Source organism: Macaca nemestrina, chromosome 17, assembly GCF_043159975.1.
Source record: "Macaca nemestrina isolate mMacNem1 chromosome 17, mMacNem.hap1, whole genome shotgun sequence".
In the NCBI taxonomy this organism is placed as follows: Eukaryota; Metazoa; Chordata; class Mammalia; order Primates; family Cercopithecidae; genus Macaca; species Macaca nemestrina.
Genome location: NC_092141.1, coordinates 91,852,176 through 91,878,616, shown reverse-complemented (window position 1 = coordinate 91,878,616; position 26,441 = coordinate 91,852,176). Strand labels below are relative to the sequence as shown.

At 54.9% G+C, this 26,441-nt stretch overlaps 1 protein-coding gene across 4 annotated transcripts in view; it reads right to left on the bottom strand.

Annotated features, from left to right (window-relative positions):
- Positions 1–26,441, bottom strand: part of LOC105469397 (tubulin folding cofactor D) — a 185,303-nt gene that overhangs the window by 67,352 nt on the left and 91,510 nt on the right. For all 4 annotated transcript variants that reach the window (XR_011615237.1, XM_071081895.1, XM_071081896.1 and 1 more), the window contains exon 14: positions 7,312–7,468. Coding sequence is in view for 3 of the 4 variants with exons in the window: in XM_071081895.1 (XP_070937996.1) it covers positions 7,312–7,468 (157 nt within the window). In the remaining variant the exon portion in view is untranslated. The remainder of the gene's footprint in view (positions 1–7,311; positions 7,469–26,441) is intronic.

Here is a 26,441-nt window from a genome sequence, read left to right as displayed (position 1 = left end):
ACCACTTGAAACTGAAACTTTTGAGTTTAATTTCAGAAAAACTCCACAGAAAAGCACTCCCTTTTCCTCTCCACACTCTTACAACAAACTAGTGCCTAAGCAAGAGGAACACGCGGGTTTAAAATTAAAGGGAACTCACGTTACATCGGCACTGTTTTCAGATCAGTCCTATTTCAACACATCACAATGGCTTTTGTTAACGAAATCTCAGGATCATTAAACTCATCAAGACATACGAATGTGATCTTTTGATAACTAAAAGTTCTATAACTGCAGCCGGGCGCAGTGGCTCACACCTGTAATCCCAGCACTTCGGGAGGCCAAGGTGGGTGGATCACAAGGTCAGGAGTTCCAGAACAGCCTCGCCAACACGGTGAAAGCCCATCTCTACTAAAAACACAGAACAGTCAGTCAGGGGTGGTGGTGTGCTCCTGTAATCCCAGCTACTCGGCAGGCAGAAGAACTGCTTGAACCCGAGAGGCAGAGGTTGCAGTGAGCCGAGATTGCACCACTGCACTCCAGCCTGGGCGACAGAGGAAGACTTTGTCTCAAGGAAAAAAAAAAAAAAAAAAGGTTATATAACTGCTATTTTTAACAACAAATGGCAGTTTATTCTAAATCTTTTCAGAATGCATAGAAATTTGTGTCACATTTACGCGTGAACAAGAGGTCCATTTTTTAAAACCCATAAAGCCACGTGTTCTAGTGAAAAACACTAATCAAGAATTTCTGGTTTCCTTTAACATGTGCCAGAAGAGGAACATAGGCTTACATCTTTATTGTCTCTGGCTCCAGCCAATCATACTGAAAGGTCACGTTTTACACTTAATTCTTGAAATTTGCTATTTGTTTAAATTACTATATTTAAAGTATGGAACATTGATTAATGAGGAAAGAATGGAAGAAAGAGAAGAAACTTAAAATCATCTACCATCCTAACCAGGTCTAAGCCTCTAAGGTCACTGTTGTTCAGTCCAGCTCAACAGCTCCTCTAAGGCAGCCAGACCAGCTGACACCAGGAGACACCAGGAGCTCCCGGCTTCCTCTCCCGGCAGTGCTCAGCAATTCGGACACAGACCACACGCTGCGCAAAGCCACAGCCACACTGCCGGGCAGCTCACCTGAAGCAAGAGCGGTGCGGAGACCAGCTTCTGGGGAGCCACGTGGGCTTCCGCAGGCAAAGCTGGCTCGGGAGGAACGACCACAGCCTGGCCCACTTCCACGGAGCCGGCTCCTGCCATGAGAAGTCAGTGTCACGATAGCTGCTGCTGCGTGTGTGTTTTACCCAACCTCACAGAATGTCGTAGGACAAATACAGCAACGCCTGAAAAACGCTGCTTTTAACTAACCACAGACTCCCAAGCTAATTCAAGCAATCAACTAGATATGGACCTACAACAAGTTGAACACTGTCCTGATTTGGACACTTATTAAAACGGCTCTAATTTTCTCATTCTCAGAACAAAACTGGCTCATCGAGAAATACATACAAACAGGTTTAATGATGCTGGTTAAATATAAATATAAAAGCTCCTTCCTAAACGACGGCTCCAACAGGGCACCCAACGTCCCACGTGGGCCTCTCAGTTTCCCTTTGCAGGAACACCCTGATGACGTCACCACGTTCATCTCCTGTCCGGGAACCTAGAGACACCGCAAGGCCGCGAGACGGGCCGGCCTGTCTGCGCTGAAACGTGCCCCAGGTGTCCCTGCCCGTTTGCTTTCGCTGGAGAAGTTTATACGAAACTTCACTAGGATTTCCCAACACAGAGAAATGGTCTGTGTCAAACAGAAAGGGATTCTCTTTCCTGTCCTTGTCAAGGGGACGTGCACGCCTCGACCTGCCCCAAGCTCCAGGCACCTCATTTTCGGCAGGTATGGCAAAGTACAGACCTCACCCCAGCTCAAGTTTTCTTATTTATATAGTATTTTATAGCAATAAAAAGCCAAATACACCGTTTTTACCTTAAGTAACAATAATTCTGTCATTTGAAAGTCAAACATTTAAAAAATATCAGACTAGTAATTTGTTAGCCATCCCTGTTTTTTGAACGCTACAAATCATATCTTCCTTCACGTAAAACTGAGCCTGCCTAGGGCTGAATTCTCCTAACCCCGAAGAACCAAAGCTCACACTAATCCACACGGTGGTAAAACACGAGAAAGTTTTTAAGTGCTTTCGAGTCACACCTGAGCTGACGTGGAGGCAGGCTTTGCCAGGTTTCACGAGGTTAGGACTCTGGTCGGTAACGGCCACTTAACTTTTCTTGAAAAACAAGAGTTGTCTTCCCCTGGAAGCTGTGCCACTGAGAAACACCAGTGAGAACAAGACGTAGCTTTGAGCAATGCCTGCCATTTCCTGATTTTCCAGGACAATCCTGCCCCCGAGGAAGAGATCTCGGATCTGCAGGCCTCGGCGGATCCTCCCTGGGCCGCGCGGCTCAGCAGGTTTGCTGCAGGTGGAGGCCGAGAGTCAGAGGCTGCCCGCAGGCAGGGGAGGGCCCTGTGGCTGCCTGGGCGGAGCTGATGTCAACATGAGCTGCTTACAAAAGAGTTTCAGGTGAGGAAATCACTGGACGCACAATGCCAACAGCAGCGTAGGGCTCGGCTTTCTTTTCCCTCTTGCAAATGAGATTGTGATTACTGGTTAGGAGGGATTTTGTGGATAACACACAACCACTCTGTCCCACTTTAACTTCACACTGCCCCTGCCCCTGAATCACACTCAGCTGTTCAGGGAAATCCATTCGCTACTCCAACAATTATCCCACCTCTGAAGCTACCTGTGTGCAACACTGAGGAAATCAGGTTTTCAAAACCAACGCTACCTCCAAAACATGGGAAAAGTTACCTGAGAAGCCCCTTTTGATATTTATAAAACAGGGACGGTATACATCCACACCATGAGGTGGAAGAACAGTTCATCCAAGGTGTTTTTAGCAAAAAGCTAGGAAACAATTAGAAAAAGTGAGCGAGCCACCAAACCCCCGAACTGACTCTCGGAAGAGCCAGGCACCCGAGGAGTGAGGAGCAGCTGCTGCCCCCATTTCCCTGCGGAAATTACACTCTGGTGCTCTGATCCCAAGCATGCACTGCCACAGGACCCACCGAAGAGCTGTGAAAGTTAGAGAAATCAAGATTGTATCACGTTCCCAAATGGACAGGCATAAAAGCTGGTAATTAAAATGTGGTCACTTATGACAAACCAAGGGAGGCAGATCTGGAAGGGCACACCCCAACCGATACCCGGGTGCGCAGGGCTCCTGGGCAGGGAGGCTCACACCAGCAGCATCCCACACGCTCACCTGGCGCAGCCTGACTCACAGCCTGCCCGGCCGGATGCCTGGAGCCTGCATGGGTCAGGGAGGGATGGGGCCCAGGTTCTCCAAGAACCCGTTGGACAAGCCTGACACCCAGGCCGGCGGGCACGGCTCCAAGGGCACCCCTGGGTCTGCGGCCGGGACGGCGCAGGTAAAGGGGCGAAAGGGGCACAATGCCAGCTCCAGGCTAAGGCGTCAGAAGCCTGTGAGCTGCGAGCCCTGAGGCCCCAGCAGCTGCTGGCTCGGTGTGCGCAGTGCGCACAAGGGAACCCGGGGGCCATGGTGGAGGCCCATCCAGGACGTCCAAAAACCAAAGCCCCACGAGATCAAAGCCAAGTGGGACCCGGGCCAACGCCACATGCCGGGGAGGACCTGGCTGTGTAGTCCAGGCTACTCCAGAAACTCACGTCCTTCTTCAAGCCTGCAGCCCACATCGCGTCCTACAGTCCTTCAGGCCTAACCCAGAAACTCAGGAGTCCCAGGGCCCCCCTTTTGCACGCCCCGCCCAACGTGCCCCAGACAGAAGTCACACTCACCCCGACCACACCTCCCACCGTGGGCCCCACACAGCCCCGGGGGCACCCCCACAGCACGATGGGGCGCTGGGCAGACCACGGCCATGCCAGTGCCGGTCCACATGCGGCAGCTGCTCCAGAAGCGGAGCCCTGGTCAGGACCCTCACGGGGCCTACAGGAGCCTGTGCAGGGGAGGCTCAAGGGGCTCCGAAGTGAGGAAGATGACCCTGGAGCAAGAGGCTCCCCTGTGGAAACTGTGCAAGAGAACAGGAACCCAGCCCGGAAGGTTCATGCCTGAGAGAGAGCGAACAGATCGCCGAGCGGCCCCAGCCTCTGCGAAGAGCCCAGCCTCCGTGGAGACCCCAGCCTCCGTGAAGGACCCAGCCTCCGTGAAGGCCCCAGCCTCCGTGAAGGTCCCAGCCTCCGTGGAGACCCCAGCCTCCGTGAATCAGGCCTAAGAATAAGCGAGCAGGTCACCGGGCGGCGCCAGCCTCCACAAAGCACAGGGCCCGCCTGCACCAGGACCACCGACCGGCTGGCCCCCAGCCTTCCACACCCACACCAAGGCCAGGCTCCACGCACATCGGCAGGTTTTTATAGATACTTTACTCTGGAATGATGAGGTCTAACGTTGCCAAAGGCAGAAGTTATTAATCTGCCTGTCCAGGACCTTCAGTAAGAACTTTCTTGCTCATGACTTTTCTCTCCGGTCCCAGCTGAGCTGCCAACCCTGTCCAGTAGTGGGGACTTGACTTGTTCGGATGGTTCCGCCTGCAACTCTCCGAAGTCAGCACCTGATCTGGAGACTCTCATTACAGTCACCCTCCAGTGGGATCAGCTTTCCCCCAAAACAGAGAACCAATGAGTTATGGCTCACGTGCGGCCCCGGGCTCCGTGCCCACCTAGATGCCCTCCCAGGTGAGTGGGGGTTTTGCCTCACCCCCATCTCCTGTGCCAGCCCTCAGCCCTGGCCCTGCCCCTCCTGTGACACTGGACCAGAGTTCCTCCCAGGAGGAAGGGTAGGCCCAAGTTCCAGTGATGTTGACACTCTTAGACAAAATATGAGGCTGGAAAGGAAATCCGTGAGGATTTTCACTGTGAAATGGGAGCCACCATCTGAGGAGCTGGATTCAGCCGCAAACGTCACCCGTCTGAATCACGGGTCTTTCCAGGGCCTCACAGAAGGTGGTAAGGAGCTTCTCAGCCACGAGGCAGCGCCGAGCCCCGGGCCAGGGCCTGGGAGTTGCTGCCCAGACGGGCCTGGCTCAGAAGCTGTCGGCCACAAGGTGCCGGACAAGTGTCTTCAGTGCTGTCCTGACTTCCTCAGTGAAACCGGAATGCGGTGGCACCTGCCCACCTCACAGGGCTGCTAAAGAAACTGAGTGAGTTAGCAGTGTAAGGAAGTTTTCTCATTCTGTGACTATTCATATAAACAATAAGAGAAATTTTTTTGCTTTCACTGCCTAGTTGCAGGATCAACTTCCTAAAAGTGCAGGAGCAGGGCAAGGAAGTAACAGGAAGAGCCTTTCCTGAGGCTGATCATGCTCAAGAGCTCCCGCACACAGACAGCAGGGGTGCAGGCCGGCATGGGCACGTGGCAGGGCCTCAGGAGCTCAGCAGGGGCCAAAGCCGGGCCTCTCTGTCTTTCCATCTTCTCTGCTCCACTCTGCAAGGTACTGCTCCCTGAAGACCACCAGCAGCCAAGCCCCTGCCCAGCAGCGCCGCCAGAGTGGCCACTGGGGACAGCAGCGGACAGCGGCCACACCTGCTCCCAGCCACCCCAGACCTCCCTGGCCTCAGGTAAGCCACACTCTCCACAACACATTGGCCAGCACCAGCACCCTCCAGCCACGCTGCTCTCCTCTGAAGAGGAGCAGGACAGGAGGGATGTGCATGTTCACAGCTGCCTCGGGAAACACAGGACCTCCCTGGATAGGAGGAGGACCCTCAGCCCCTCTCAGGCTGATGCAAGAATCTAGACTACGAGACGCCGGCCACGTGCTGCAGGCCCAAGAAAGTAACAGGGCTGGGCTCCCTCTCTGGCGCTCTGAGGATTTGGTAAGACGGAACAGCAGTGGGCAAGAACAAGAGACGGTGCCTGTCACCAAGACCCTTGGGAGCCCATGCCGGTGTGTGGCTCACGAACTGCTTGTCGGACAGAGCCAGTGGCACCTCCACCCGGGGGGTTCACTGCGGGTGCTCACGGGGCGTGGGGAGCAGACGGGACCCAGCACTTCAGCCTGAGCCTGCCACCAGGTGCATCTACCACCAGCGCCCCACCCGCCCAGACCAAAGGAGCAGCCCTTCCGGGTGGAAGCCGCGGACGCTGCATCCCGTGACCCCCACAGGGGCCGGCCGGCTTCTGAGCAGCTTCAGGAGCTTCATTCTGAAGTCAGCTTCCCCACTTCATTCCCTAGTGAAAGTTGTCGGGTGAAGTGCGGGTGTGAAACCTCGTGATGATTCAGCCGTGGGCTCACACACCCATGATGCACAGTGACGCCGAGTCGCCTTCCTCGGTGTCGCGCCTCCAGCTCCTTCATGCACAACAGGAAAGGAAGCGCTGCCTTCTTCAGCGCGAGCGAACTCGTTTCAGTGCAAAGGCAGGTACAAAACCAGCGTGCGCGGCTGGACTGAATCCAGTGCAAAGGCAGGTACAAAACCAGTGTGCGTGGCTGGACTGAATCCAGTCATTTCCTACGCTGGGGGCACATCTGTTCTGCACGTTTCCTCAGCAAAAAGTATCGGCTCCTGAAAGTCGCGGGCACCAGACGCCACCACGGGGCTCAGCTGGGTGCGTGCACTGGACACCGAGGCAGGGCCCCGCCCGCCACAGGCCGCACAGCTTCTGAGGTTCTGGTGACCACATGAAACCTGCTGGCTTCAGTTCTTTCATCAGGAAGCCAGAGGGAAAAATGGCTTCCTCCCGCCCAGAGGTTCTGAAGTGTCCACTTACATCTCAGAGGAGCTGAAACCAGGCAAGCGAAGGCTGTTGCTACTGAATATTCTCTCAAGTGCTGGTCCACAAAAACACAAAATCCAGCTCCTCAACAAAAACAAACACCGTCTAAAGACTTCCATGTCCAACATGCCTGCCGTATTCCAGAGGCACTTGAAAGGAGACAGAGACAGGAATTCGCCTCTCGGTAAGACCCATGACTGCAGGGGGCGGCACAGGCGACTCCCGTGCCCCACTTGCTTCCTCCCATGCCACCCAGGGTGCCTCCGCCTGCCCCCAAGAATCTGCTGCCTGCAGGGTGGCCAAGACCTCCAGAATGTTCCTCCCACACACTTCCGCTCCACTTGCTCCTCCACAGAAAAGGAACTTGACCTCTGAGCAGTGGCTTTGTCACAGATCCTCTGGTCAAGGAATTTCACCTGTTCATGAGCATCTGCCGTGCACACCTCTCCGGGGAAGACAACACACGGTGCCATCAGGGCACATGGCGCGTCCGAGGCGCCTCGACGAATGGGCCTACCTAGAGATGGCAGTCACAAAGGGCTTCAGCTCCCGAGGCTCGTAGGCACGCGCGAAGGCCCAGCACACATAGCAGGCAGCGTCCCTGACGTTGGTGCCCACGCTGCAGGAGCCCCGCTTCTCGTCGTAAGTCAGCGCCTTCAGGATCACGGCGACAACTGGGCATGGAAAAGAGAAAAGATGGTGAGGAGCAGACCACACGGGCAACGCGTGAGGCTTCAGAGAAGCAGGACTCAGGGCCGGAGCACAGCCATGGCGCCAGATGAGTGAGGCACACAAGCCACGTGGGGCCCACCCAGAGGCTTGGGGCTCCTGTGAGAGCCACGGCCTGGTCAGAAAACAGGCCTCCGAAAAAAAGACACACGCCCACCAACTCAGATCCAGGGAAAGGATTTTTTACAAGTGACGTGAAGAAGCAAAAGCTCCTTCAGAACAGCACACAATGCCACCCGGGGGTTTGCCGAGTCTGAGGAGACTCAAGGAAACGCGGCTCCCACCAGACAGGGAGGGAGAGGAGCCGCTGGTTCAGGGGAGGGAGAGGAGCCGCTGGTTCAGGGGAGGGACAGGAGCCGCTGGTTCAGGGGAGGGAGAGGAGCCGCTGGTTCAGGGCAGGGAGAGGAGCCGCTGGTTCAGGGGAGGGAGAGGAGCCGCTGGTTCAGGGGAGGGAGAGGAGCCGCTGGTTCAGGGGAGGGAGAGGAGCCGCTGGTTCAGGGCAGGGAGAGGAGCCGCTGGTTCAGGGCAGGGAGAGGAGCCGCTGGTTCAGGGGAGGGAGAGGAGCCGCTGGTTCAGAGGAGGGAGAGGAGCCGCTGGTTCAGGGCAGGGAGAGGAGCCGCTGGTTCAGGACAGGGAGAGGAGCCGCTGGTTCAGGGGAGGGAGAGGAGCGCGCTGGTTCAGGGGAGGGAGAGGAGCCGCTGGTTCAGGGCAGGGAGAGGAGCCGCTGGTTCAGGGCAGGGAGAGGAGCCGCTGGTTCAGGGGAGGGAGAGGTGCCACTGGTTTAGGGGAGGGAGAGGTGCAGATGTCGTGCTGTCACGGTCACGCAAAGGCAGAGCATCCCAGGGGATGCCTGGCTCTGCCCAGAGCAGGTCTGGGGTGAACCAGGATGAAAATGCAAAGCTGGCCGTGGCGCCTTCAGTGCTGACTTCAGGAACCATCCGTGCAGGGTTCCTATGCAAAACGGCTATGTAGGGAAATCCGAGGTAGGTGTGGATTATCCTTCCGGCTCCATTTAAAAGTGGGAAACGCCGGGCGCGGTGGCTCAAGCCTGTAATCCCAGCACTTTGGGAGGCCGAGACGGGCGGATCACGAGGTCAGGAGATCGAGACCATCCTGGCTAACACGGTGAAACCCCGTCTCTACTAAAAAATACAAAAAACTAGCCGGGCGAGGTGGCGGGCGCCTGTAGTACCAGCTACTCGGGAGGTTGAGGCAGGAGAATGGCGTGAACCCGGGAGGCGGAGCTTGCAGTGAGCTGAGATCTGGCCACTGCACTCCAGCCCGGGCGACAGAGCAAGACTCCGTCTCAAAAAAAAAAAAAAAAAAAAGACAGTGGGTTAATGAGTAATGTGATATCACACCCGTGTGTGATTTCATTTATTTCTTATTTTTTTTGAGACAGGGTCTGGCTCTGTCTCCCAGGCTGGAGCACAGTGCTACAATCTTGGCTCACTGCAGCTTCCACCTCCCAGGCTCAAGCGATCCTCCCTCCTCAGCCTCCCGAGCAGCTGAGACTACAGGCATGCCACCATCACACTCAGCTACTTTTTAAATTTTCTGTAGAGACGGGATCTCGCCATGTTGCCCAGGCGACACGATTTTTTACGTAGACACCAGAGGATTTAGGACATGTGGTGTAAGTATATTGGGATGTTCCAAGGAGCTCAAGTTTTACTGTATTTGTTTGATTTATTAGGTTCATATATTTCAAGTGCTTTGGAATAAATACTTGAGATCAACTGCTGAACAAAGAAAACGGAACACAGCTATGAAGCCAGCGACGGAGACCCACGGAGCCAGAAGGAGCACCCAAGTCCCCAACCCAGCTCCGCCTCCCGGACAAGCACTCCTCCCCAGGACGCCCTCGTGCTGAAGCACCCACACACCCAGGGCCTCACTCAGGGCTCTGCACACAACCCCCTCCATGCACACGCTGTCTGTACACTTCACACCCACCAACCGAGTTCACTGACACCACACACAGTCTGAGAAAAGGCACTCCAGGCATGGACACATGAGAGGCCGGTTATTTGCACATGCAGCTGTCATCGGATACATTATCTCCCAGAAGAATGCACCTAGAAATGATCTTAGGCAAAACACCATAAGCAACAACTGTAGGACTATGAAATTATATGCAAATTTCCCCTCTGACTTTTTGCATCTAAGGATCTTTATGGTCCATAAATAGCAATAAAAATGGATGTTTCTGCACAGTGTATTTTATACACATATGGTGATCACTTTTAATAAGATTATCACATTTATACACTTACTAAAACTACATAAAAATGAACTTTCTTCAAAACAGAAAGTTCAAAGATACCGCGGTATCAAGGATGTGAAATTCGCCAGAGTAAGCAGCTGGGGAAACTGCCTCCTCTCAGCCCAGCCACAACGCAGGGCGGCGCACACAGAGGCCCAGGGGAGCGGCGGGACATTCCGGGGTCCCCGCCAGACACCAAGGTCTCCCCAGCCTACCTGGGGCCCAGCCCTCTCCCAGCCTCATTTCCCCAGGACACTCCACCTGGATGTGCTGCGGCTTCTTCAAGCCCAGTGCCCAGAGCAGAGGTGTCTTCTGGCGTAGCGCCCGTGCCCACGGCCAGCCTCCCCTCGGGTGCAGCTCAGGGCTGGCTCCTCCTCACTCCCCCACATCCAGACACAGTGCCATTCCCAGAGCCCACCCCAACTGCGGCAGTCATGCCTCCACAGGACCCAACAGCTCCCTCCCACCGTGGTCAGACCACCACCAGCTCTCACCCCAGGACCCCACAACTCACTCTGGAAGGCCCCGCATGGCCACACAGAGCAGCTCCGCGTTCCCTCTCTCAGCCATGACTCCCTCCTGCAAAGCACCTCCTGGAGCCTTCTCGGCCTGGGGGCCCTGTGCTCTCCAAGGCCCTCCTCACACAGGTCAGAGCCGGCAGCACCATCACCGGCAGGAGGCACTGAGAGTAACGGCCAGTGGGGCCATCAATCCGCAAACCAGAACCTGCTGGATGATTTGCAAGAGTATCTCTCACTTCTTGTAAATGTCGAACGTTTTCCTTCTACAAAGTGAAAGAGTGAGGATTACGGAATGCGTGTGAGACGTGAAACCAAACAAGAGGGCGACTGTGCGAGAGAAAGCCACTGAATCTAACAAGCGGGTTCAAGATGATTATCTCGATCTGAACTAAACCAAATCTGTAACACCCAAAAGGCCATCAGTTGTTTGCCCTGCAACGTCCACTCTGAGCCTTCTCTACGGCTCATGTTCACTTTCTGTGCTAACAGGGCAGCCCGTTCGTGACCAACACACATCAAAACTAATAGGCTGTGGCACCTCCAGGAGGAAAAGCATGACACAAATGTGGCATCCCTGCCAGTCCAGGTCCCCAAGGGCAGCCACTGCAACGCCACTCCAGGGCACAAACATGGTGTCCCCGCCAGGCCAGGTCCCCAGGGACAGCCACTGCAATGCCACTCCAGGGCACAAACGTGGTGTCCCTGCCAGGCCAGGTCCCCAGGGACAGCCACTGCAATGCCACTCCAGGGCACAAACGTGGTGTCCCCGCCAGGCCAGGTCCCCAGGGACAGCCACTGCAATGCCACTCCAGGGCACAAACGTGGTGTCCCCGCCAGGCCAGGTCCCCAGGGACAGCCACTGCAATGCCACTCCAGGGCACAAACGTGGTGTCCCCGCCAGGCCAGGTCCCCAGGGACAGCCACTGCAATGCCACTCCAGGGCACAAACGTGGTGTCCCCGCCAGGCCAGGTCCCCAGGGACAGCCACTGCAATGCCACTCCAGGCGGCCCCAGGCACAACCACCCAGCAACTCCACCGCCTCGGGCATCTGGGTGCAAACTGCTGAGTCCCAATTTATCCATCCACCGGACAGAACCGATTCCCAACAGACAACCACGAGTGGCAGTGGCCAGTGTGGACACTGGTCTCAGGCCCCCCCACGCCCAACGTGTGCACCTGGACACTGGTTGGCAGCCCCGTGAGAAGCCCCCAAGGGAGGACACAGACCCCCCCACCCCAGGCCACTGAGGCGCTGCGGGAGCTGATCCCGCCACACCCCCAGGACCTGACCTGGGTCCGGGAGCCCAGGTTTCTGTCCCCAAGTCCGTGAGAGCTGGTTCTCTTCAGCACCAGTGTAGTCAGTTGCTGGGATGAATCAGCCACCCAGAGACAGCTGTGCAGACACGACGTCCACTAACAGGCATCTGGGCCAACACACACGCAGGCCTTCCTTCAGTCTGACCAGCACTTCCTGCTGGAAACTGGTGGCGGAGGAGGTCTAGCCAGAGGCCGACCTGGCCGCTCCTCTGTTTTAAGGAGAAGAGGCGGCTCCTGAGAGGGCTGTGGGTGCCACGCACACTGGGCCGCTCTCCCCGGCTGCGGACAGAGCCACAGAGGAGTGGGCTTCCCGCCGTCCTCCCTGTGCTCCCGCAGGGCGGAGTCCCAGCAGCAGGGAGCAAAGCCTACCCCCACCTCAGCTTCTGGGGCCTCTGCCCAAGCGGCAGTGCTGCTACAGGCGTCCAGAAGGGCCCAGCCGGCCTCCTTCCAGGCCACGGCGCAGAGTCCTGGGGCCTTTCTCCTTGCCTCCTGCCGCTCAGAAACCTCCAATCCTGTTCCATGACACCCGCAACAGACGTCAGGGCCCCACACGCCGGCACACGTGAAGCGGCAGCTGCCGAGGCCTGGCTGCTGACGACATCCCGGGAGCCCCAGAAGCTGAGGACGTTTCTCCTCGCAGGTCCCTGGAGAGGAATCTAATTCGCACAAAGTAAAACAGCTTGAGAGGGTGTGAGATGATCAGTTTCCTTAACAAGAACAGAAAAACCAAGCCTCTTGGCTCTGATGCTTCCTAGGGTGGTAGGTGCTATATCCTGGGGTGAAAAATGGAGTGAGGCCTGCTTCTCCCGCTCAGGATAAAGAGGAAGCCTTGGGCTGCCAGCTCTGACATCTCGGGACCCCGAACACAAGGGGCAGGCCAGCCTCGGTAGCCAGGCACCTGGGCGACCACAAAGCTGCGGGAGGGGCACGTGGAACAGAAACTCCTTTGCCATAAACTTTTATATAAAGTCATTATCAGAAAAAAATTTCAAAAACAACTCTTTCCAGATTCAACAGGTTTAAAATAAGGAAACTATCCAATAGCTCTGAACAAAAACCTTTCTCATGGTTCCAATTACACACAGCAAATGCATGTCGAGTATAGAACATACCCCAGGAGGCTTCCTTTTGGCAACCCAAGCCCAGCCGTGTAATTTAAAAACCCTTCTCTCTAGACAGCTTGTCATTTGTTGAACACCAATCGCCTCAGGAAAAAGCAGCCTCCAGGTGACAGAAACAACTTAACCCTCGGAGCACCACAGCCCCCTGCAGTATGCGACCCCAATGGGCAGAAGGGATCCAGGCATTCTCTGCAAAGGCAGAAATAATCCCTCTACAAAAAATCGTCATATAGTTACACCTTCTGATAACTAATGAGGTTTTACTAATTTTAAAAACAAACGTCACTTCTAGGCATAAACTGCATCGTGCTGGACTCCTGCAGACACAGCTGGTGCAGACTGTATCGCCCCGTCAGGCCTTCCCACTTCGGCACTGGCCGGTGAGGGCTGGGCACAGTGCAGCGAGTACCCGCACGGCACAGACAGCCCGCCACATCCTCCGCGAGGAAGGCGTGGGACCGTGGGCACCTCCCGCGTAGCCCAGAGCGGGTGGCTGTGGGCAGGGGGTGTCTCCCTGACTGCTCGGGCCCCTCCAGAGCACTGAGCCACCCTCCCACATGGGGCTGATGTGGAGGGAGCCTCGGCCTGGGTGCAGAGCCGAGCGCAGGAAACGCAGCTCCCAGGAGCCCTGCAGACCTTCCTCCAGCACCAGCACACGCAGCCGTGGCTCCTGTCCCAAAAATGCAGTTCAACTTGCTCAGAAAAAAAAAATGCCAGCGTTGAATTTGCTAGGGGGCAAGAGGCAGTGATGGACAGAACACCTGGTTCCACTGACATCTGGGTTTCCAGTTCCCACAGGATGTGCTGGAGAAGCCATCCCCGAGGCCGTCAGCTGCCTGCAGGGAGCAGCAGCAGCCTCACGTCTGCCACACCTGCCACGCTGCACAGCATAGACGTGGTGCTTGGCCTGCCCCTGGGGCGCAAGGAGCCCCACCCACCAACAGGAGCAGAACCCCGCTGTCCCCACGATGCCCAGGGGAGGGATGCTCCCAGCATCTTCCTGTGCTGCTGGGGGTGAGTACCCAGACATGCATCACCTGCCCTGCTCTCCCCCACTGCCCCAAGCACACCCCCCAGCCTCGGTGGATCACGCACCAAAAGCCCCAAGCCCACTCTTTCCACAGGAAAGTCACCCGGCCACGCTGGCCCAGCAGCTGTCCCACCTGTGCCTGTGAACTGAGACCCCACCTGCCACCACCCACTGTGCAGGGTCTAAGAGTCAAGGACCCTCTGTCAAGGTGCTGGGGACAGTCATGAGTCCCCACCACACGGAGGCACGCAGTCCAGGCCAGGTGTATGACACACCCTAGCCAACACGAAGACACAGAGCCCGGGTCACCCAACTGTCACCAAGCTCAGATTCTTACAGTTGTTAAAATAAGAGCACAGAACGTCTCTGCTGTGAAAGGCCACGTCCGGGAGAGCACAGAGCCGGCACTCGATCTGTCTGGGAGGCAGCGACGAGGAAGCCCCACAGGCTGGGCACCCACAGGTCACACAGCAGCTTTCTGTTCTCTGCACTACATTTGTTTCTTCATGAAATTAGAAAGTTAGATGCTTCAAAGAGCCCTGGAAGCACAAGTGAAGCTGGTAAATCACACGAGAGATGACACCTCTCTCTAAGGAAGTCCCAGGCCACAACACAGACGGCAGCCACGCCACAAACCTCCTGGGGAGCGTCAACGGCGGGCAGCTCCCTTCACTGGGAAGACGGCTCCTAAGAACACTGGTTAAGAACTTCCAGCACCAAAACTGTAAATGCTGCACCCAGTGAAGATGCTTTTGCGTTTAATCCTGAGGGTGTTAACTCACTCAGCCGCCACCTCGGACCGCCACTGTGAGGCGTGTGAAAGGCTCCAGAAGCACAACTCCATAAAAGCCTCCACGTGAAAACCAGACAGGACTGAACTGGGCCCCTGCTGCCCTCTCTGCCCCCTTCACCCACCTCTGCTATCAGGCAGCACCTCCTACTCCTCTCCAGGTTCCTCACCAATCCTGCTCTCCCAACAGGATCTGAGGCTGCATCAGGAGCCAAGTGCTGCTTCCCAAGGAGGCTCACAGTCTGAGCCCAGGGAAGGCACCCAGTCCCTCCAGGGGTCAATGCTGGGCTCAGGGGCGCTGATGAGCAGACTTTTGGGAGGGCACTGGGTACAAAGACTGCGTCCCGAGCACTACCCCCCAACCAGCACCCTCCCTGCTCACACGGGACCACACTGCCTGGAACACCACTAGCTTGCTACTCGTACACAGTCGGCGCAACCTTATCGTGAGTGCTTCTCTCCCGGTCTTTCTCCAAGAACACAGATCACTTGCAATTTTTAAGAACTGCTTAAGCCGTTGCTATCGGAGAGCTTTCCCTAGGACCTGGCTGGAGCACGGTCACCCTCATCACTGACGGGTCCTGTAGAGACACCGCTTGGCCTCCATGCTGCGTCCAGGGCTGTGAGGCCACAGCACCTCCAGGTTCCAGGCACACAGCACAGTCCAAAGCCCTGGGAAGAAATGCTTCTCCTCCTCCTGGGGGCATCTGCCACCCAGCTGCAGCCAATGTGGTGAAGCAGTGGTCTGAGGACAAAGCCTGGACAGACGCAGGCACCACGAGGAGGGCAGGGCCAGCACACCGAGGTCTGGTTCCCACAGCGTGCTTGGTCCCTGGGCTACTGGAAAGCAACACAAAGAAATTACGATCCAATCCTCGTATCTTCACTTTTTTAAGCCTCCCAAGAGAGAGGTCAAGAGGTCAACACAAAAGGTGGTCGGCTCCATTCCCCCCAGCAACCCTCTCCCCAGCCACTCCGCAAGAACAAGGAGAATGAGGGGCAGCATCACCAGATACCCCCACTCAGAGCTCGCACTGACAAAGTCACACCCGCACGCCGGCAGCCACCTCGGGCGCACGAGAGGACAGACACCCGGCCCCGCTTGACCGAAGGAGGCCCCCGGCCTGGGGTGGCCACCTGGACGTCCGTAACCCCACAGGTGACTGATTTCTGCCACAGCGGAGCTGAGGCCGGCCACACAGGTGCGCAGGCAGAGAGGCCAACTCACTGTAGAAAACAGCTCCTAAGCTAACAAGACATGGTGGAGCCACTCTCCTGAGCTCAAAATACATCATTTGCTTAGAAGTCACCCTCAAATCGAAAAATAAACCACCCATTTACTAAATTTTTAATTTACTAAATTTTTAATTTTTTCAATACAGATGCTAAGAACCCACACTTTGAAACATTTTTCTCTAAGACTGAGAGATTATACTTGTTATAAATCTCCTGTTAGGCCTCATCACACGTTACTCACCCAAACTGCAAGGAGGAAGGAACCCAAGGCCATGCTCCCACCTCCCCATCTAGTGCCGTCCGGGCCAAAGACCCCCAGGCTGGTCTCTGGGTGAAGGCTCCTCTGCTGAGTGGCTGCCTGGCCCGGCTCTGGCTCCTCTGCTGAGTGGCTGCCTGGCCCAGCTCTGGCTCCTCTGCTGAGTGGCTGCCTGGCCCAGCTCTGGCTCCTCTGCTGAGTGGCTGCCTGGCCCAGCTCTATCCACAGAGGCTCAGGCTCTCCAGGCAGACATTATGCAAACCCTTCTGCCTAAAAATCTGACAAATATAAAATGATGGAAATAAATATAAACTCACACAATAAAAGACCTTCAGGTTTTTAAAAGTATTGTCTACCTCTTAACAATTTTAAACATTCTCTATGAAAGTACCTTACTTTCTAAAATGAGCTGTAATACTAACAGAACATTTACTTGAAAATTCCCTATTAAAATTCCTGTACTTTAGCCATCCTATGTCCACTGACTCACTCCCCAGAAGAGAGATGTAAAAAGCCCAGTGTGTGCCACGGCCGCACCAGCACAACTTGGTGAGGTGCAAAGACTCCCACATCTTTAGAGGAAAACCTTGTCAAAATAAATCTGTGAGTTCATCGAGTTGCAGTTCCAATGGGCAGGGCTGACAGCCACAATCACGGCCCTCTCTGGACACTTGGCCAGTGCACGGCCACACCAGGGCTGGGCTCAGGTCTCTGGACACACGGCCAGTGCACGGCAACACCAGGGCTGGGCTCAGGTCTCTTGACAGCCCTGGATCTGAGTTTAAGGGATGACTATCGATATAAACAAACACTGATTTTATGCCCACACAGCTTTATTTCTCCAACCACTGATCCATCCCCCAAGAAAGAAAAGCATCACGCGAACAGCCAACACCAGCAGCCGACGTGAACCAGCAGCTGCCGTGAGGTAGAATTCAGGGCTCGCCAGGCTCACAGCCCAGACTCGCGGGGACCTGCAGCATGAATGTGTGCCCCCTGCCAGCTGCACATCCCAAGCCCAACGCTGGCAGGAGTGGGTGGGTCCCTGACCACCAGGGCCTGCCCTACGCACGGCCTCTGGGGCTGCCGCTGGCGCAAGGCTGTGCATCCCGTGCAGCTGACCCCCGCCAGCACCAGGCAGTAACAGGTACCACCCCCACCCTGCAGCACCTGGGACAAAGCTGCCAATGCCCACACTCTTCTCGTGATGGGCCACGGCTATATTAAAATTAAACACAAGCGACAGCTCCTGAAGAGCTCCTCCCCTGAGTCCCCGGCCGCCCTGGGTCCAGGGCCGGGTGCAGTGGCCGTGTCCCAGTGCTGCCCTCCAGAGCACCCAACAAGGGCCTCCTGGCCTCCCCCAGGGGTGGAGCAGAGACCCTCTGCTTGGACAAAGGGACGTGCTTCTCACACAGCCCGGACATAGGCGAACAGACAGGGCAAGGGCGCTGGGGTGGAACCGAACCCCGTCCAGGGAGACCCACGGTGCCTGCAAGCACAGCACACAAGGACGACCACAGATGGCAGAAGACGCCAGCGCTCTCTCCATTATCCAACAAAGCCAGTGGCGTCTGCCGGCTCCGCACCGTCACAGTGGGCACCGCATTCCAGCGTGGCCAGCCCTGCTTAGGTTCCTGTTCTAAGTTAGAACCATTTCTGTTCAAGCAATCCCAAGTAATGGCTGTTTGCAAATTAAACAGCCTCAGGATCTCCTGAGCCACTGTCACTGGTTCATGAAACCCACTGTGGTTCCTTCCACCTGTGTCTGTCCCCCTCGCTGTCCCCTCACTGCCACCCGAGCAGCCACCACAGGGAGAAGAGCCAGTCAGTTCCTGCCCCTCCACCACTGCGAAAGGCCACCAGAGGGGAGGGGACGCTCAGCGCAGCGTGACCGCCATGCGGGGGGCAGGGGCCCTCCCTGAAGCCAGGGCGCTCCTGCCCGCTCTGCTCAACATCGGGCGCGGGCACTCAGAACGCCCACAGCTAATGACAGAGTGGCTCAAGCACAACAACTTGAAAGAAGCAAAAACAGGCGTTCGGGAGAATTAAAGGCTCAACCAGGAAGTCAGGGACCAGTTCTGCCATGACTCACTGCCTGGGACTCCCAGCCCCCATACTCAGACCGCCACTGGCCCCAAGACGGTGTCCCTGGCACGGGCCCTTCAGAAGCAGCAGGGCCCAGAGGACCGCAGTGCTGGAGCTGACACCCAAGGACACATGAAATCCAAGAGCAAGACCCCGAGGCCCAGGGTCAGACGGCTGGGGAGGCCAAAGGCCACGTCACCAGTGCACAGTGACTGACAAGCCTGCTGCCCGTCTCCAACCCAGTTACCTCAAGGATTTCCTTCTGTTCCCAACTCACCGCCCACTGATGAATCTTTCTGGGTCCCTGCCATGACCAGGCAGGACAGGTGGCTCTGAAGACACTTTATTCAGGTGAGTCTGGGCAGCAGCCCCCGCTATGGACTGGAATCTTTCCACAGCCACACTCCCGGCGGGCAGGCCCTGGCCTCCAGCCTCTGCTGGTCCTCAGGAGCCTGTCCACAATTCGGACTCCAACCTCCACTCTTTGTCCTCACTACAGGGCACACTTGGAGTCTACACTGCTGGAAACCACAGAGGAACTTCCGTAGCCCTGAAGTCACAGCCGGCGTGTCTGCTCACCCAACAGGACACGCGCGCCCACGAGACCCACTCTCCTGAAAGCCAGTGTGTCCGTGTAGGGAGGACTCAGACCCGGCAGGCTGGACCACCCACGAGACTTCCTTTCCCTGAAAGCCAGTGTGTCCGTGTAGGGAGGACTCAGACCCGGCAGGCTGGACCACCCACGAGACTTCCTTTCCCTGAAAGCCAGTGTGTCCGTGTAGGGAGGACTCAGACCCGGCAGGCTGGACCACCCACGAGACTTCCTTTCCCTGAAAGCCAGTGTGTCCGTGTAGGGAGGACTCAGACCCAGCAGGCTCCTCATGGCCTCTTGGGGTCCTGAGCAACGACAATGAGGGTGGGACTCGGGGTTACCACGCAGCCTGGCCCTGGCCTTGCCACCCAAGACCCCCGGCCCCACAGAGACACTGAGAGCCACACTCATACCCACTGCAGGAAGCACCACCTGACAGCAGTTCTCTCATCAAGACAAAGTCCCAGCAAGTCCACATGGGGCAGCCCCAGGCAGCCACCCACGAGCCACACCCTCCTTGCCACCAAGCGGGGATCCTGAGACAGCCAAGGCCGGGCTGAGCGGGGCCCGTTCACACCAACAGGCCCTTCACACAGTCGATTTTCCACCCACAGGAGGGTCAGAAACTGTGAAGATGAGTACAAGGACAACACGGTAACCTCACCTCAGGCACATTCAAAAGCAACCCTAAAAAGTGTCCTGTCTGTGAGGCACACCCAGCGAACCAGGCAGTCCTCACAGCACTGTCATCACCAGAAGCCCGAGCGAGCTACTTTCACAAGCAAAACCTGAATTTCAAGTCAACTGGGATTCTCCAGCCGTAGTACCTGTATAACTCCCCAGCCAGACTGGCCAACCTGCATTTTATTTTAAATGCCGAATGGGCCTGGAGCTAGCAAAAGCACGGAAGACAACAAACTTAGGAAGGTGTGAAAATAAGTTTAGTAGGCAAAGGGTTTTTTCCAGGCAGAAAGATGTTCATTAAAAGATTCATGAAGAGGTTGCTTTCCGCACATAGCGCATAACCAAACATAACTAGATCACTTCATGTTCCTATGTCACAGCTTAGCTTTGACCCAAAACCATGAATTTCAACTTTTAAAAACAACAAAAGCTGGCTGGGCACAATGGCTCATGCCTGTAATCCCAGCCCTTGGGAGGCTGAGGCGGGAGGATCACTTGAGCACAGGAGTTCGAGACCAGCCTGGACAACATAGGGAGATTCCATCTCTACAAAAACATACAAAAGTTAGCCAGGTATGGTGGTGTGCACCTGTAGCCCCAGCTACTTGGGAGCCTGAGGTAGGAGGATCGCTTGAGCCTGGGAAGTCAAGGCTGCTGTGAGCTGGGATCAAACCACTGTACTCCTGGCTGAGTGACACAGCAAGACCCTGTTTCAAAAAAAACTAAAACAAATTAAAATAACAAAGGTAAAACCATGAGGCGCAAGCAGCAAGGCTGTACCATCCGCATGGCTGCTGTGGATACGTCAGGTAACAAGACCTGACAAGCAGCAAGGCTGCACCATCCGCATGGCTGCTGTGGATACGTCAGGTAATAACACCTGACAAGCAGCAAGGCTGCACCATCCGCATGGCTGCTGTGGATACGTCAGGTAACAACACCTGACAAGCAGCAAGGCTGCACCATCCGCATGGCTGCTGTGGACGTGTCAGGTAACAACACCTGACAAGCTTCACACTTTCCTTTCATTCGATAATAAATTATTCCACACAGAATCTCAACTCCAATTTAAAAGTTTCCAATATTTAAAGCAAAAAAATTAAAATACTTTTTAGACACCCATATATGTGTATGTGTGTATGTACACATCACACACACCCCAAAACCGCACACATAGAGAAAAGAACTAAAAAGAGAGAATTAAAACAACGGTGAAATGTTTAAACACGACACAATACAAAGATATTATCAAAAGAAAGAAAAGACAACCAACAGAATGGGAGAAAATATTTGCAAATGATAAATCTGATAAGAGTTTAACATCCAGAAGATACAAACAGCTTTTACAACTCAACAACAAAAGGACAAACATTCCAATTTGAAAATGGTCAAAGAACTTGACTAGACATTTATCGAAAGAAATACACAAACAGCCAAGGCGCACAAGAAAAGATGCTCAATGTCATTCGTCACCAAGAAAAGTTCAAATTAAAACCATAAGATACCCCCTCACACCTACGAGGATGATTATAATTTTTTGAAAAAGAACAACACAGATGTTGGTGAGGACACAGAGAAACCAGAAACTGTGTGCCTTGCTGGTGGGGACGCAGAGCAGCACAGCATGTGTGGAAACAGCTTGGGGACGCCTCAGTAAGCACACCGAGGGTCCGCACGCAGTACAGCAATCCCACCCAGTGAGTACACCGAGGGTCCGCACGCGCTCCAGCAATCCCACCCAGTGAGCACATCGAGGGTCTGCACGTGCTCCAGCAATCCCACCCTGGATGCACACCGAGGGTCCGCATGCGCTCCAGCAATCCCACCCAGTGAGCACACCGAAGGTAAGCACGCGCTCCAGCAGTCCTACCCAGTGAGCACATCGAGGGTCTGCACGCGCTCCAGCAATCCCACCCAGTGAGCACATCGAGGGTCTGCACGCGCTCCAGCAGTCCTACCCAGTGAGCACATCGAGGGTCTGGCACGCGCTCCAGCAGTCCCACCCAGTGAGCACATCGAGGGTCTGCACGCGCTCCAGCAATCCCACCCTGGATGCACACCCAAAAGAGGGAAAGACAGGGATCCAAACAGATACTTGTACGCAAACGTTCACAGAAGCATTATTCACAAGAGCCAAAAGGTGGGAAAACCTAAGTGTCCATTAACTGACAGAGAAACAAAAAGGGGTCTAGCCATACAAAGCAATATTATTCAGCCATAAAAACAAATGAAGGCCTGACACATGCTACAATACAGATGAACCAGGCACAAAGGGTCACACATTGCAGATTCCATGTGTACGAAATTCTCAGAATAAGCAAACGTAGAGGCAGAAAACAGTCTGGCAGGTGCCAGGGGTTGGGAAAACAGTCATGTGTCGTGACTATGTGAATGGACACCAGCATATTTTTTTGGTGATAAAAATGTCTCAAAAGTAGACAGAAATAGTAGCTGTGCAACACTGTGAATGTACTAAATGTTCTGAATTATTCACTTTAAAGTTAATGTTTTTTTTTTTTTTTTTTTTTTTTGAGACAGAGTCTCGCTCTGTCGCCCAGGCTGGAGTGCAGTGGCCGAATCTCAGCTCACTACAAGCTCCGCCTCCCGGGTTTACGCCATTCTCCTGCCTCAGCCTCCCGAGTAGCTGGGACTACAGGCGCCCGCCACCTTGCCAGGCTAGTTTTTTGTATTTTTTTAGTAGAGACGGGGTTTCACCGGGTTAGCCAGGATGGTCTCGATCTCCTGACCTCGTGATCCGCCCGTCTCGGCCTCCCAAAGTGCTGGGATTACAGGCTTGAGCCACCGCACCCGGCCTAATGGTTATTTTTATGTTATGTGAAATTTTACCTCAAAACACACATACACGCAGAAAGAGAGAAATGGTTTTTTAAGAGCAAACACAGGGCCGGGCGTGGTGGCTCAAGCCTGTAATCCCAGCACTTTGGGAGGCCGAGGCGGGCGGATCACAAGGTCAGGAGATCGAGACCACAGTGAAACCCCGTCTCTACTAAAAATACAAAACATTAGCCGGGCGCGGTGGCGGGCGCCTGTAGTCCCAGCTACTCAGGAGGCTGAGGCAGGAGAATGGCGGGAACCCGGGAGGCAGAGCTTGCAGTGAGCCGAGATCGCGCCACTGCACTCCAGCCTGGGCAACAGCGTGAGACTCCGTCTCAAAAAAAAAAAAAAAAAAAAAAAAAAGAGCAAACACCTGGCCAGTCACAGTGGCTCACACCTGTAATCCCAGCCCTTTGGGAGGCCGAGGTGAGTGGATCACGTGAGCATGGGAGTTCGTGACCAGCCTGGGCAACACAGTGAGATCCCAACTCTTCAAAAAATAAAAAAAATTAGCCGGGTGTGGTAGCACACACCCATAGTGCCACAGTGACTTGGGAGGCTGAGGTGGAAGGGATCGCTTTAGTCCAGGAGGCCAAGACTGCAGTGAGCCGTGACTACACCACTGCACCCACTCCAGCCTGAGCAACCGAGTGACCCTGGCTCTAAAAAAATTTTTTACAAAAGCAAACACCTTTCCCTGCCCCTCCTGAAAATTCAGTCCTGAAGCATCAGGTGGCACCACATAGGGTTGCACGTCCCGGAAGGGATGGTGGGGGCCAAAGTGGCCCACACAGGACGAAGAGGGGTCCGTGAGGCTGAGAGCAGGGTGAGGGGGCAGCTGGCAGGGGAAGAGAGGCCACGGGGCACAGGGCCACGGGGCACAGGGCCACGGGGAGGAGGGCCACAGGGAGGAAGGCCACTGGGAGGAAGGCCACGGGCAGATGCGACGCCCCAATGCTTGTGTTCCCCCAAATTCCTGCTGAAATCCTCACTCCCAAGGGCATGGTGTTAGGAGGTGTGGCCTTTCATAGGTGGTGAGTCACAAGGACAGAGCTTCGTGAAAGCGATTAGGAGCCTTACACGGAGCTTTGCTTGTCTTGCGATTGGTGCTATTAAGTGGCCTGGGTCCACTGCGATGCTGACAGATCCACTCTTTCAGTACATGATGGAAACTTCACCTGTGGCTTTGTGCAGTGTTTTTCTGGTCATCACTTCAGCACAGAACGTCAACCGTTCCTCCTGTTTCTGAGGTCACATCTGGCACTCACGCCAGCACCGTGCTCTTGCACTGCTCCCTCCCAGTTCCCTCCAGCAGCCTGGCTCCCTGTGCGATGTGTGAACATGAATGCTTGCTCCTTTTCTGACCACCATTACCCACACAAGTAATCTGCAGGCCTTTCTGACATTGTCAACAGTATCTGGACACCACAGAGCAGGGGACACACACACACAAGCAGAGCGCACAGGTCTCGCCCGTGTGGAGCCTCGTAAGGAGCCCGCAGTGCCTGCGTCCGGCCAGGACCCCCGCCATTTTATCGCCCTTTGTGGACGTGCTTGCATGAGGGAACACGGTCTTACGTGGAAAGGATTTCTCCAAGCTGAAGGGGGCTGGAAGGATCTTTTCCCCCGGGTGCTGAATCAACTGTGCGTTGTTTACCTGTGTTTTGACTGCAACCCATCACCCACAGAGTGTCAAGTCAGCATGCAAAAAGTTATGAGTTTTGGATTTTCGGATTCCGGGTGCTCAACCTGTAATGCCTAATATTCAACAAGAAGAACTAAAAACTCAACGATGTCAAGTATGTCAGGTGGAAAGTGATCAAGGTCAGGGTAGGCTGTGTGTTATTTGGAGGGCAGGCTAAGAAGCTAGCTGTTGGCTTTTAACATTCATAGTATAAGCTGAAGACGACCACTGAAGAAAACACAAGGAACAGAATATATGATTTCCAAACCAATAAGGAAGAAGATGTGGAATGGAACCACGTTGGGGGACACAATAGAAACCACAATTTTTAAAAACAAAAGAAAAATCTGAAAAAGCAATTCAAATAGTAAGACAAAGACATCCAAACATGTCAGTAAAGCAAATGAACTAAATTCACCAGCTGAAAATCAAAGGGTAGATTTTTAATCAACATATACCTAAAATGTAAGGATATAAAAAGATTAAAAGACAGAAAAGAATATACTGAGAAAACACTAACCAAAAGAAAGCTGGGGCCAGTAACAGTGGCTCATTCCTGTAATCACAATACTTTGGGAGGCCAAGATGAGAAGATCATTTGAGGCCAGGAGTTCAAGACCAGCCTGGGCTAGATAGTGAGACCCTGTCTCTACAAAAAAATCGAAAAAATCAGCTGGGTGTGGTGGCAAACCCCTGAGACTCACCTACTTGTGAGGCTGAGGTGGGGGGACTGATCTAGCCCATGCGGTCAAAGCTACAGTGAGCCGTGACTGAGCCACTGCACTCCAGCCTGGGCAATAGAGCAAGACCCTGACTCAAAAAAAGAAGAAAAAAAAGGGGGGCGGGTGCAGGATGCAGTGGCTCACACCTGTAATCCCAGCACCTTAGCAGGCTGAGACAGGTGGACCGCTTAAGCCCAGAACTTTGAGACCAGTCACAGGGCAAAGCCCTACCCTTAAAAAAAAAAGGAGAAAAAAGATGCGACACTCAGCTGGGCACAGTGGCACATGCCTGTGGTTCCAGCTATTCAGGAGGCTGAGGTCGGAGGACCACTCACGCCCAGGAGGCCAAGGATGCTGTGAGCTATGATCGCACCACTGCACTCCAGCCTGGGCAACGGAGCAAGAACCTGTCTCAACAAAATAAATTAATTAAAAAAAAAAGAGAGAGAGAGAAAGCTGAGTAGCCACCTTCCCATCGCACATAAAGAGGCAGCTGCATCACAAGCTCCCATCCTCAGGGCTGCTCTGCATCCTCGTCACCAGCCTCGAAACAGGACGCGTCGCACGCCTGACACGGTTCTGAGCTGCAGCCTCGTCACCAACCTCGAAACAGGACGCGTCGCACGCCTGACACGGTTCTGAGCTCCGGGTGTGTTCGTTCCCTTACCTCTCCAAACAGCCTTATGATCCATGGCCAGGCCTGTACCCAAGACAAAAACCACATCCACACAAAACCTCACACACAAATGCTTTATTCACAGCAGCCTACAGGGAAACAACCCAAATGTCTACCAACTGACGGATGGATAATAAAACGCGGCCTCCACGTACGTCGTGGGCTGAATCCCAGTGCTCCCGAGTGCCTGTATCTGGAGATGTGGCCCTTAGAGATGCGTAAGGTAAAATGAGGCCACGCGAGTGGGGCCCGGATCTGCTATGACCAGTGTCCTCATAAGAGGAGGAAATAAGGACACCCAGACACAGACTGAGCGGCAAGCACGCGGCAGGAAGGCAGCGCCTGCAGGCCCAGGGGAGCTCGGAAGAAACCGAGCCTGCTGGCCCCTCGATCTTGTTTTTTTTGTTGTTGTTTTTTGTTGTTGTTGAGACGGAGTCTTGCTCTGTGGCCCAGGCTGGAGTGCAGTGGCTGGATCTCAGCTCACTGTAAGCTCCGCCTCCCGGGTTTACGCCATTCTCCTGCTTCAGCCTCCCGAGTAGCTGAGACTACAGGCGCCGCCACCTCGCCCGGCTATTTTTTGTATTTCTTAGTAGAGACGGGGTTTCACCGTGTCAGCCAGGATGGTCTCGATCTCCTGACCTAGTGATCCGCCCGTCTCGGCCTCCCAAAGTGCTGGGATTACAGGTGTGAGCCACCGCGCCCGGCCTAGCCCCTCGATCTCGGACATCCGCCTCCAGAACCGTGAGGGAAGCATTTGTGCTGCGTGAGCCCCCATCTGTGGCGTCTTGTTGCCGCAGCCTGAGCTGACGAAGACGCCACACGATGGAACAGGCTTCAGCAAGGAAAAGAACAGGGGCACTGCTGGGGACTGCGATGCCCACGGACCACGCCAACACCACGTTCGGGGCCAGGAGCCACCACAGAGGACCGCAGGGGGCACGGTTCCATTCACAGGAAACGTCCAGAATGGGCAGACACAAAGAGAATACAGCTGCGGTGTCTAGGATAGGGAGGACGGGGGCTTGGGGATGGCAGCGAAGGAGCGTGGGGTAAAATGTTCCTACAACCGACTGTGGCAATGGCCGCAAAACTCTGCAAATGC